Here is an 11,333-nt window from a genome sequence, read left to right as displayed (position 1 = left end):
CGCCGGGAAGCCCCCTCGCACCGTCGGCCCCCCTTGCTGTGCCCGCGCCGCCGCCGCACAAAATTGGCGCCGGCCAGAGCCTGTGGAGCCGCCGGGAGGGAAAAATGGCCGCCGCAGGGTGATGTCAGAGGCGCGGCTGCCAAGAGCGGCGGGGCGGGCGAGCCGGGGCCTGCAGCCTCGCCGTGGGCCCTGTGTCCGCGGGGCCGGACACCCCGACACACGCTGGCCAAGCCCGGCCCCCCGAGGGCAGCCCCCGGCCGGGTGGGCAGCCCCGGCTCCGGCCCGGGGGTGTGCGCGGCCACGGCCTGACCCCTGGCCCGAGGTGGCCTGACCCCTGGCCCGAGCCAGGCCAGAGCAGGCGGGGGCCAGGCCACGAGCAGGCGGGAGCCCGCCGGCGGTGGGAAGAAAAAGAAACTTTTCTTTGAAAGTGACTCCCAGGCAGGTTGGCTCGGGCCCAGGGCCGGAGGCGGAGAGGGAGATGGAAAGTGTGGTCCAGACTCGGAGCCGGCGGGTCCGGAAGGACGGGGAGCAGGCGGGCGTCCGGCCGGTGGGGCGGCCTGTCGGTGCCCTGCGTCCGGCAGCTGCTCCCCCGCGGGCCTGTGCGCAGCCCCGGAGCCGCTCACGCCGAGGCCGGAGGTCTGCGAGGCTGCACGGCTGCCCGGGCCTCGCTGCTGCCGGCAGGATGCGTGTCTCCAGGAAGCTCCTTGCCCCCCGTGCATTTCGGTGCTGGGCTTCCGGCCTCACCACGGGGAAGGCGGCCCAGCGGCCCAGGCCTGCGTGCGAGCTCCGCCCTGGCCTCCTCGGGGTTGGGGGAGACCCAGGCCTGTGAGCCTCGGGGCAGGACTTGTGTCTGTCTGTGCTGGCTGTGCCCGGAGCCTAGCACAGGGCCTGGCACACACGGGCGCTCAGTGCACGTGTTAAATGATAAATGAAAGAACCACGGCTTCCCCTTGGGCCTGGGTTTGCACAGACACTGGGGTCGGATGGGGGTGGAGGCTCAGGGACACCAGCGCTTGGTGACATAGCTGGGCATGCGTGGAACCTGCTCTCACCTTTCTGGGGAGGGACACGAGGAGGTCAATTACTGAACGTCTCCAACGTGGAGCTCAGATCCAGAGTCTGGCCCTGTGGACACATAAACCACGTTTGAGCAGACGCCTGAATAAGGGAGGGCGTGAGCCTGACAAGCATCTGCAGGAAAGGCATGCCAGGTAGAGGAACAGCATGTGCAAAGGCCCTGGGGCAGGGCCGTGCCCGGTGTGCCGGAGGAACAGTGAGGAGCCGAAGAGGGAGCAAGCGGGGGAGAAGGAGCTGGTGAGGAGCAGGTCATACAGGGTCGTGTGGGCCCCGGGGAAGGGTTTGGACTTTTATACAGTTATAGACCCAAACTCAGTCCAGTGTGATGGGGACTAGGACAAAGGTTTGAAAAAGGGGCCGAGGGAGGGTGTTCCGGAAAAGATGTTAAATGGGCCGGGAACGGTGGCTAGAGTTTGCCTGAGCGGGAGAGGGGCAGGGAAGGTGCCGGAGGAGCGCGGTGGGAGGAGGAAGGCCAGGTCACGTGTACAGAGGCCTTCCAGGACAAAGCACGGTGAACCTTCACCGGCGAATGTTTAAAAATGGCTGGTGACACGGGGAGCTGGGAATTCCAGGGCCTGGCTTTGGCTCTCTCTCCAGCTGGCTGGCGCTGGGAGGCCGACGTGGCAGCCCAGCAAAGCCAGCTACACTTGGAAGGCCGCGAAGGCTGGAAAAGAAACCAGGTGAGCTCTCCATGGCAGCCGGTGCTGGTCCAGCAGACAAGCCGCTGGGCCCCAGTGGGAACGCGAGGCTCCCCTGCATCCTGCCAGGTTTTAGATACATGTAATTATCGTTTCAGCAAGTCCTGTACTTTCTACATCCCAAAGATTAAACCCGGGGCCAGGTTCTTATGCCGGCTGGGACGCTGCCCACACCTCCTCCGTGCCCTCCCAGCACCCAAGAATCCAGAATTCACTCAACAGCCAGAGACTCTGTGTGTGTGTGTGTGTGTGTGTGTGTGTGTGTGTGTGTGTTTTGGTAAAATATATACATAATAAAATTCACCAGCTTAACCACTTTTAAGTGTATAGTTCAGTGACGTTGAGTGCATTCACCTTGTTGTGCAACTGTCCCCACCATACATCCTCAGAACTTGCTCGTTTTCCTAAACTGAAATTCTGTCCCCATTAAACACTACCTCTCCACCCCCCTCTCCCAGCCCCTGGCTCCCACCATCTACTTCCCTATGGATCTGTGAATGTGACTCCCTTAGGGACCTCCTGGGAGTGGAATCACACAGTATCTGTCCTTTTGTGTCCGGCTTATGTCACTGAGCCCGGTGTCCTCCAGGTTCATCTACCTTGTAGCAGGTGTCAGAATGTCCTTCCTTTTTAAGGCTGAGTAATATTCCACTGTCTGGATGGACCTCATTGTGTTTATCCACTCATCTGTCGATGGACACGGGTTGCTTCCAACTTCTGGCTGTTGTGAAAAATGCTGCTATGAATATAGGTGTGCAAATACCTGTCTGAGTCCCTGGTTTCAATTCTTTGGCGTTTGTACATAGGAATGGAATAGTTGGGTCATAGGGAAATTCTATGTCTAACTTTAAGTGTTTTATTTTATTTTATATATTTGGTTTTGAGAGAGAGAGAGAGGGAGAGAGAGAGACATCAATTTGTTGTTCCACTTATGCATGCATCATTGGTTGATTCTTGTATATGCCCTGACTGGGGATCGAACCCATAACCTTGACATATCGGGATGAGGCTCTTAACCAACTGAGCTACCCGGCTAGGGCTCAATGTTTAAGTTTTTGAGCAACCTCCAAGCTGTTTCCCACGTGGTCGCACCAGTTTCCATGCCCATCAATAGTACATGAGGGTTCCACTTTCTCCACGTCCTCATAGCCAGGCGTTTAAAAATATAACACAAGTCACGGCCTGTCACTCCTCACCGTGCTTGAGAATAACACCCAAGCTTCTCACCGCAGCCCACGTGGCCCTGATGGCCCAGCTTCTCTCCTCTTTGATCCCCTTTGCTCACCATGTTCTTCAAACATCCCATGTTTATTCCTGCCCCAGGACCTTTGCACTTGCGACACCATCTGCCCCAGCTCTGCCCATGGCTGGCTTCTGTCCATTCCTCAGTCCTCCGCACTAACGTCGCCTCCTCAGAGAGGTTCTGCCTGACTTCTATTTTGAAAGCCACCCCCAGAGCCTCTCTCTGTCCCCTCACCCAGTTTCACTGCCTCTGTGGAACGGAGAAACGTCTGAAATTATCTCAGCCTTCTCCTGTTTGTTCTTTTCCTGTCTGTCTCTCCTCCCTTGGCTCTCTGCCATTTTCCCGATGCCTGGCAAGCAGTAGCTGGTCAGTAAACATCTGTGACATGAATGCCGGTGGCACCTTGATCTCCCAGCTACGAACTGGGAGTTTTAGCCACGGGGATGAGAGCGGTCGTCAGGTGCGCAGGGGGCGGGTACCCCAGGGCAGGAGGGCAGCAGCAGAGGCCACGGCAGGCCTCCGTCATGGGCTGGGACAGACCACAGTTGGGCTCGTGGCCACGGACAGGAAAGAACAGCCAGTACAGTCCCGTCAGCGGGATCCAGGTTACATTTCTATTGTCGCCGTGAGCATGTGTTTGTTCGAGCAGAAGGCTGCAGGGGGCGGTGACATTCCAGCTGCACATGAGCACCCCCACGGGCCTGGGCCCCAGCCAAACGAGGATGTCACTTGAAATACAGCTGCTGCCGAGGGCCAGGCTCTCGCTCACACTAGCGCGCGTGCGCGTCGCTGTGCTCCGTGCCTGGTGCGGAGAGCCTGGTGTGTCTTTCTAAGGACATCTTGGAGGAAGGTTCCAGAATGAGGGGGGAGCAGGAGCCAGGTGGATACTGAGGGAACAGTGTCCCGCGCAGAGGGAACAGCCCGTGCTAAGGTCCTCGGGCAGGACCCCGTGCGGAGTGTGGAGGAACGGTGGGGAGGCCTGTGTGACTGGAGCCAAGTGAACAAGGGGGAGAGAGGGAGGAGGGGAGGGCGGGGACGGGCTGAGGGCAGATCACGCAGGGCCTTGTGGGCCACGGGGAGGACTGGGACTCTTACTCCGAGGGAGGTGGGAGCCCTGGAAGGCTGTGAGCAGAGGAGGGACAAAATCGCTTAACTTGTGAGTTCGGCAAAATGCTCTCCAACAAACAGGTTTTATCCCCTGGTCTGTGGTCGGCCCCTCTCCTCCTTGAGCTCTAAAATCCTCAAACCCATAAAGTCAGGGAACAGTTGAGAATGCCCACTTTACAGATGGGGAAAACCGAGGCTCAGAGGGAGAGAGACCCGAGTAGTCCACGTTCCCACGCCAGGCTGTGCCAGAGCTGGGACTCGAGCCCAGGATTTGGGCACAGCTGTCGCTTCCAGAAGATGCCCCACGTTCAGATGAGTCTGTGACCTGCCGCCTCTTCCTCACGACCCCAGTGCGTCTGGCAGGCTCTGGGAGGCCCACACCCGCCCCGAGAACCCCGCAGCGATGCCTTTCGACCAGGGAGCCCCACGCTCAGGGGATGCGTATTCACATCTCCGGGGACCCCCACAGGCATTCCCCAGCTCAGCCGCCGACAGCATAAGCTTCGGCTCACCAGCTTCCGCCGTCCTGCCTTGGTTCTTACAGCCTGTCCGTCCATGTTGTCCTCATGCTATTCAGAGTACGTTCTGAGCCAGATTGAATGAGCTGACTGCAGAAAACGGGTGCGGGGTGGGGTCGACAAGGTCAGGAGAAAGGTCACGAACAAGCAATGTTAAAGTTCGATAAGATGTTCATTGTTATGTTTTTCCGAGAGGAGCAACCAGAACCAGCCTGCTGTGTCCGTTTTCCTTGCTGTGAGGGTGAGCGGGGCTGTCAGCCTCCGGCAAGGGCAGCTGCAGGGAGTCGGTGTATCCGTCTCCCCGTCTGGAATATGGGTGCGATCATCACGTCTCTTCTGGGGGAGTTTTGAAGTTTAAATGAGTCCATGGAAGCGACACTTGGAGCCCGGCAGGCTAGAGCAGTGGTTCTCAACCTCCATAATGCCGCGACCCTTTAATACAGTCCCTCATGTTGTGACCCAACCATACAATTATTTTCGTTGCTACTTCATAACTGTAATTTTGCTACTGTTATGAATCCTAATGTAAGTATCTGATATGCAGGATGTATTTAGGCGACCCCTGTGAAAGGGTCGTTCGACCCCCAGGTTGAGAACCGCTGGTCTAGGGGATGACGGCTAAGTGTGACTGTCGGATGTACCGTCTGAAAAGGAGTGACCTTGTCAACTTTCCCAGGAGCTGGTCTCAGCCCCTCATGTGCCAGGGCTGCCCGCCCCCCCCCCATCCCAGGGTTGTGTGGCCTCCCTTGCACTTGGCAGAGCCTGAAATCGTCCTCCTGGTGTCTGTGGTGACTTGTTCATGGCCTGTTGCTCCCCGTTAGGGACGTCAGCGCCACCAGGGCAGGGACTTTGTCCATGTGGGTCACTGCTGTGTCCTCCGAGCATCTGGTGCCCAGGACACACTGAGTGTCAAAGGAGAGAGGTAAACGGTCGTGCATTTAGCTCCGATTCAGGGTGAGGAAACAGGCGCAGAGGCATACAGGACTTGCCCGGAGCACACAGCAAAGGGCCGGAGAGAACGTGTTTAGGCCTGGCTGGTCACACACGCTTTCTGTCCCACCTTCTTTTCCTCGTTCACAACCCTGTACAAATGGATTTGACCCTTTTTTCCATTAGCACCTCCCCCTACAGAGCCTTTTAGACATTTTTTTCCCGAATCACTTCACCCCACGAAATTTTAATATCTATTAAATAGATATTATTATACCTATTTATGTAGTGTATCAATATCTATACATACATTTATATTCTATACATCAAAAGAGCAACATTCTCTAATCCTCTTATACCCCCAAGAACCAATTTTTGCCCCCACTGAGGATGGACGGATCTAGACAAGGGGCCCCTCGGCCCTGCTGAGATACGGGCCGGTCACTCTGTGGGGGGCTGTCCTGGACACTGGGGTGCTGAGCCACATCCCTGGCCCCCGCTCACTCGATGCCAGGAGCACCCCATTGTGACAAGCACAGCCCTGGGGGCCAGAATCACCCCAGTTCAGAACCTCTGGGCTAGGCAGACAGCTTCTGATACCACCTTTGGGAACCCGACTCTCTGAGCTGGGCCTCAGTTTACGCACTTCGTCAATGGGGCGGATTGAATTGGACGGCACCAGGAAGCTCTGAGCACGGTGAGAACTTGGCACAGGAAGCTGCCCGCTTGGAGGCGGGGGCTGGGGCAGGAGCCAGCCTCTAGCGTTATCTGCTGCGGGTGCATCTGTGGAGACGGGAGGACGATGCATTTCAGGGCTGGGTGTGCAAGTACGTGGAGGAGGAGGAGCTCGCTGGCCTCTCCTCCCCCCGATTGTCCGGGGAACATCCAGGCAGCTCCGCCCAGCAGAGCCGGCCGTGACGCCGGCGTGTTCAGCATGGTCCCAGCTGGTATGTGTGGCTGTGGAGGATTGAAAGGCGACCAGTGCAACTGGTGTCCTGAAAATTTCATTTCATTTCATTTAAATGCAAAGTCGCATGTGGCTAGTGGCTCTCCTCCTAGACAGCTCTCGAAGCTGACCCAGATGACAGGCAAGCGGTCAGCAGGTGGGGGAGAACTGTTTTGAGGTTTCAGAGATGATTAGAAAGAAGATGGCATTGCCGAAACCGGTTTGGCTCAGTGGATAGAGCGTCGGCCTGCGGACTGAAAGGTCCCAGGTTCGATTCCGGTCAAGGGCATGTACCTGGGTTGCGGGCACATCCCCAGTAGGAGATGTGCAGGAGGCGGCTGATCGGTGTTTCTATCTCATCGATGTTTCTAGCTCTCTATCTCTCTCCCTTCCTCTCTGAAAAAAATCAATAAAATATATTTTTTTAAAAAAAGAAAGAAGATGGCATCATAAAAAGGAAGGAGATTCTGACACAGGCTACAACGTGAATGGGACTGAGAGCATTACGCTCAGTGAGATAAACCAGGCACGGAAGGACAGATACTGCGTGATTCCACTCATACGGGGTCTCTAGGGGAGTCCAAGTCATCAACACAGAAGGTAGATGGTGAGAGCCAGGGGCTTGGGGGGAGGTGTTAGTGTTTAATGGAGACAGAGCATCCGTTTGGGAAAATGAGAAAGTTCTGGAGACGGATGGCGGGGACGGTTATACAACATTGTGGATGTGGGTAACAGGTAATGAGCTGTACACTGAGAAATGGTGAAAGTTTATGCTATGCTCCTAACTGCAATCTGAAAGTTAAATGTAAAAATATTTTAATGAGATAGCAAATAAGTACATCATCATATTATTAAGAAATTACACGTATTTGAATTAAAAAATATTTCCCAGGACGATGGAGAAGGAAGAGATCTTCTTCAACCCAACAAAGGGACCTGCAGAAACCCACAGCTAACGTCAGGCTTAGTGGTGAGGGCGTGAGCGAGTTCCTGACGCTCAGGAGCGAGGCGGACTGCTGCCCGCTGCTCCTTAACATTGCTCTGGGATCCTAGCCAGTGCAATAAGGCACGAAAAGGAAATCAGGGGCCTACAGATTGGAAAGGAAGAAACAAAACTGGTTCTATTTTATTTGCAAAGGACGTCATGGTCTACATAGAAAATCCCAAGGAATTAAAAAAAAATAAAGCTTTGAGAACTAAGAAGTAAATTCAGCAAGGCTGCAAAATACAGGATGCACACAAAAAATCCAATCGCACCTCTAAATGCTAGCAGTGAACAATTAGAAACAAAAATTAAAAACACGGTATCGTTTCTAATCTGTCCCCAAACTTACCATGTATTGATTGGCAATTGGATGGCAACTGTTTTACACTTTATATTAGCTAACTGGGTGACTCACCAAACCCGGGGAGGTGGGGTTTATTATTTTGCCCATTTTACAGTTGAGGAAACCAAGGCTCAAAGAGGTGGTGTGGCTGGCCTGCGGTCCCAGAGCGGATGGACAATGAGACAAGGCTCCAGCTAGAGCCAGCCATAGCCTAGTGCAGTCGCTTGTAATGGATACAGAGCCACCAAGGCACAAACAACAAAGCTGCTAATAATAGTAATGAGGCTCCTCCTCCGTTTGATGCAGCACTTACTGCACACCAGCCTTTGTTTCGGGCACTTCATTGTAGCATCATCACCTTTTCCCCGATGAACAGCCTTCAGGGGAGGTGCCGGGGTTGTGCCCATTTCACAGATGAAGAGAGTAAGGCTCAGAGAGAGAGGCAGCATTGCTTCTGAGGCCCACAGCCTGGTCCGCCTGGTCCCAAAGCCACAAGCACAGAGGCGGTGCTCAGGAAACATGCCCGTTCCGGAGCGTCAGCCAGGCACTGCTGCCTGCTGAGTCCCTGTGGGCACCAGTTCTGGAAGAGGGTCCCGTGCCCGAGGCCCAGAGCCCGGCGGATGAGTGCCCGAGCTGGGCACTTCCCAATGGAGTGGCCACCGTGCCCAGCCGTGGGGCCATCCAAGCGGGACTGGCCAGCTCCGAGGGGCTGCTGGCTGCCCAACCTGGAAGTGGCCACAGGGCTCAGGGCCGAGCCGGGCACACTCCCCTCGGCCGCTGCCCAGCCATGCCCAGCCCAGTCGGCCACGGCTGGGGCTGCAAAGCCAAGTCAAGAAGGAGCTGCCCCCATCCGCCCACTCCAGGATGGGAAACTGAGGCACGGGGCCCGCACAGGCCCCTCCTGTGCTGTTTGTGGCGCCCTCCACTTGGCAGCCAGTAGGTGTACCACACACGTGTGCAAAGCCGCTAGCACAGTGCCAGGCAAGCAGCAGGAGCGCGTGACTGTTTTAGGAAGTATCCGCGTTATTATTATCTCCATGACAACACCGAGGGAACACAGGCCCCGAGAGGGGAAGTGACCGCGCCACGACCACACCTCCTCGGAGGCTCCCAGACGGATGGGAACCCGGCGTCTGATCCCAGAAGCCAGACGGCGCACGCGCAGTGTTGGACGGCTGGCCACCTGCCCAGACGGAGGAAGAAACACAGTTGGCCCTTGAACAACATGGGCTTGAAGAGCATGGATCCACGTCTGTGTGGAATTTTTTTCAGTAAATACTGTAAATGTGTTTTCTGTTCCTTATGCTTTTTGACCAACCTTTTCTCTAGCTTGCTTTATCGTAACAATACAGTCTATCCTACATATAACAGACAAAGTATGTGTCAGACTGTTTATGTTATCAGTAGGGTTTCTGGTCAACAGTAAGCTATTAATTGAGTTTTGGGGGGAGTCCAATGTTACAAGGATTGTTAACAACGCCCCTGACCCCCACATTGCTCCAGGCTCAACTGTGACCCTCATCACAGAGCACAAGTGCTGTGGGGTGGGGACCTTTTCATCATTTTAACCCTGTTTTCCTTGCCTATAAAATGGGTACAGTAACAATGCCAGCTTTGTGGCTATCTTAAGGATTTGAGGGAGCATATAAAATGGGGAACAGCAATATCTGCAGTCATCTTAGGGATTTTAAAAATAATCTATAATAATAAAAGGGTAATATGCTAATTAGACCAGACGTCCTTCCGGACGTCCTTCCTGACGAAGCTGGGGCCGGAGGGAAGCCAGCCGGGTCCCGGGTGCCAGAGGAAAGCCGGTGCCGGCAGCCGGGGGAAGGAAGGCCTACCCTTTCACGAATTTTCGTGCATCGGGCCTCTAGTGATAATAATAATGACATTACCATGTCTGCCCAGGCGCTTCCTATGTATTATCCCCTTGTCACCTCCTGGCAACCCAGTCAGGCTGGGCGATGCTCACACCCATTTGAAAGAGGAGAAGACTGCGGCTCAGAGGAGTAGGTGACTGGCCTACGGTCACACAGCAGTTGCTCTCAGCTCTGGGTGTGGCAGGGCAGCGGGTATGGGGGGCCGAGTCTCTCTCTCTGGCATTTGATTGTGATTCCCAGCACCTTTCTGTTCGACCTGAAAGACAAATGGGTGGGTCCTGGGTTCTGTGCAGCTGGGCTGGGCCCTGGGCCCCCCTCAGCCTGGGTCCTGGGTGGGTGTGGGGCTGCAGAGGGAGCTGGCGTGATCACCCTTCATCCAGGCCACCGGAGCCGATAACGCTGAGCTCAGCGTCTGCCCGCTGCACCCGTCTGCCAAGGAGCCTGATTATTTTTAGATAAGATGGATGGGCGAGTGCTGGGGCGGGAGGTAGCCCGCAAGCCAGGCAGCGGGTGGGGGCACTGCAGCTGCAGAGGGATGCCCCTCGGCCCCCTCTCTGGAGACCCTGAGTAGCACCCCGAGACCAAGGGCTGAGCCCTTAGGACTTGAAGGGCAGAGGCCGAGAGGAGTGGGCCCCAGGGTTCAAGAACTCATCTTTCTGGCCTCAGTTTCGCCATCTGTAAGCTCCTAGGACCAAGGCAGGATTAAATGAGCTCCCCTGTTTCACAAATGAGGAGACTGAGGCTCAGGGGAAGAGCTGTAACCCCCCACTGAGTCGGCCCCTGCACATGGCTTCTCGCCCTGTGCGGCCACATTCCAGCACCTGGCTACACCGAGAGCCCCGGCACCTGTGCTGATGCCTGCAGCTGCCCGGCCAGACACCCATGACCCTCTGGGGCAGCAGCCAAGGGAGGGGCCAAGCAAAGACCCCGGGGCCTCAAACGTTCAGGGCCCGTCCTGTATCACTAACTCCTTCCTCTCTTGGCAGACGCGGAGCAGAGCGGCAGTCCCCGGGCCGGGATAGGCTCTGACCAGGAGGACAGCAAGCCCATCACGCTGGGTGAGTCTGGGGCAGGCGAGGGGTGGTGGGCGTGGCCCGTCCTCATATTTAATGTGGGGATCATTTTCCGAGCACCCCCCTTGCGTGCTCTGGTGGCTCCGTGTGTGTGCCTGATGCACGTGAATGGTTCGTTCCTCACAGCTACGCAATGGGGCAGCTGCTGGGCGGCTCCATTTTGCAAGTAAGGAAACTGAGGCTCAGAGAGGTTAAGGCACTCACTCAGCCTTAGGAGAGAGGCCCTAGGGCACCCGCATTCCCAGGGGATATTTAACAATAAATAGGAGAGTCGGTTCTATGTTGGGAGGTGGAAAGTGGGAGAATTTGCCTGAAGCAGGGCTGGGAGCAGAGCCCTGAAGAATAGAAGGATTTGGAAGCTGCTTCTGCCCTGCCCTCCCCCCCATCCCGAATCCCACAGTCTGTTCTCCCCAAAGTGGCCAGAGGGCGCCTGTGAGCACCTGAATTAGGTCCCACCCTTCTCTGCCCAAAGCCCTCCAGGGCTCCCACTTTGGGTGGAGGGTGAGCCCAAGGCCTTCCCACAAGGCCCC

The 11,333-nt window shown here is 56.1% G+C and overlaps 1 protein-coding gene across 1 annotated transcript in view; it reads left to right on the top strand.

Annotated features, from left to right (window-relative positions):
* The window catches only part of NFIC (nuclear factor I C), a 44,593-nt gene that overhangs the window by 16,676 nt on the left and 16,584 nt on the right, over positions 1–11,333 (top strand). Inside the window, exon 3 of the mRNA XM_023764676.1 lies at positions 10,717–10,803. Coding sequence (XP_023620444.1) covers positions 10,717–10,803 — 87 coding nt within the window. The remainder of the gene's footprint in view (positions 1–10,716; positions 10,804–11,333) is intronic.

Source organism: Myotis lucifugus, unplaced genomic scaffold, assembly GCF_000147115.1.
Source record: "Myotis lucifugus unplaced genomic scaffold, Myoluc2.0 scaffold_342, whole genome shotgun sequence".
In the NCBI taxonomy this organism is placed as follows: domain Eukaryota; kingdom Metazoa; phylum Chordata; class Mammalia; order Chiroptera; family Vespertilionidae; genus Myotis; species Myotis lucifugus.
The sequence above is the reverse complement of the archived record's forward strand: the minus strand, read 5'-3'. Positions and strand labels throughout refer to the sequence as shown.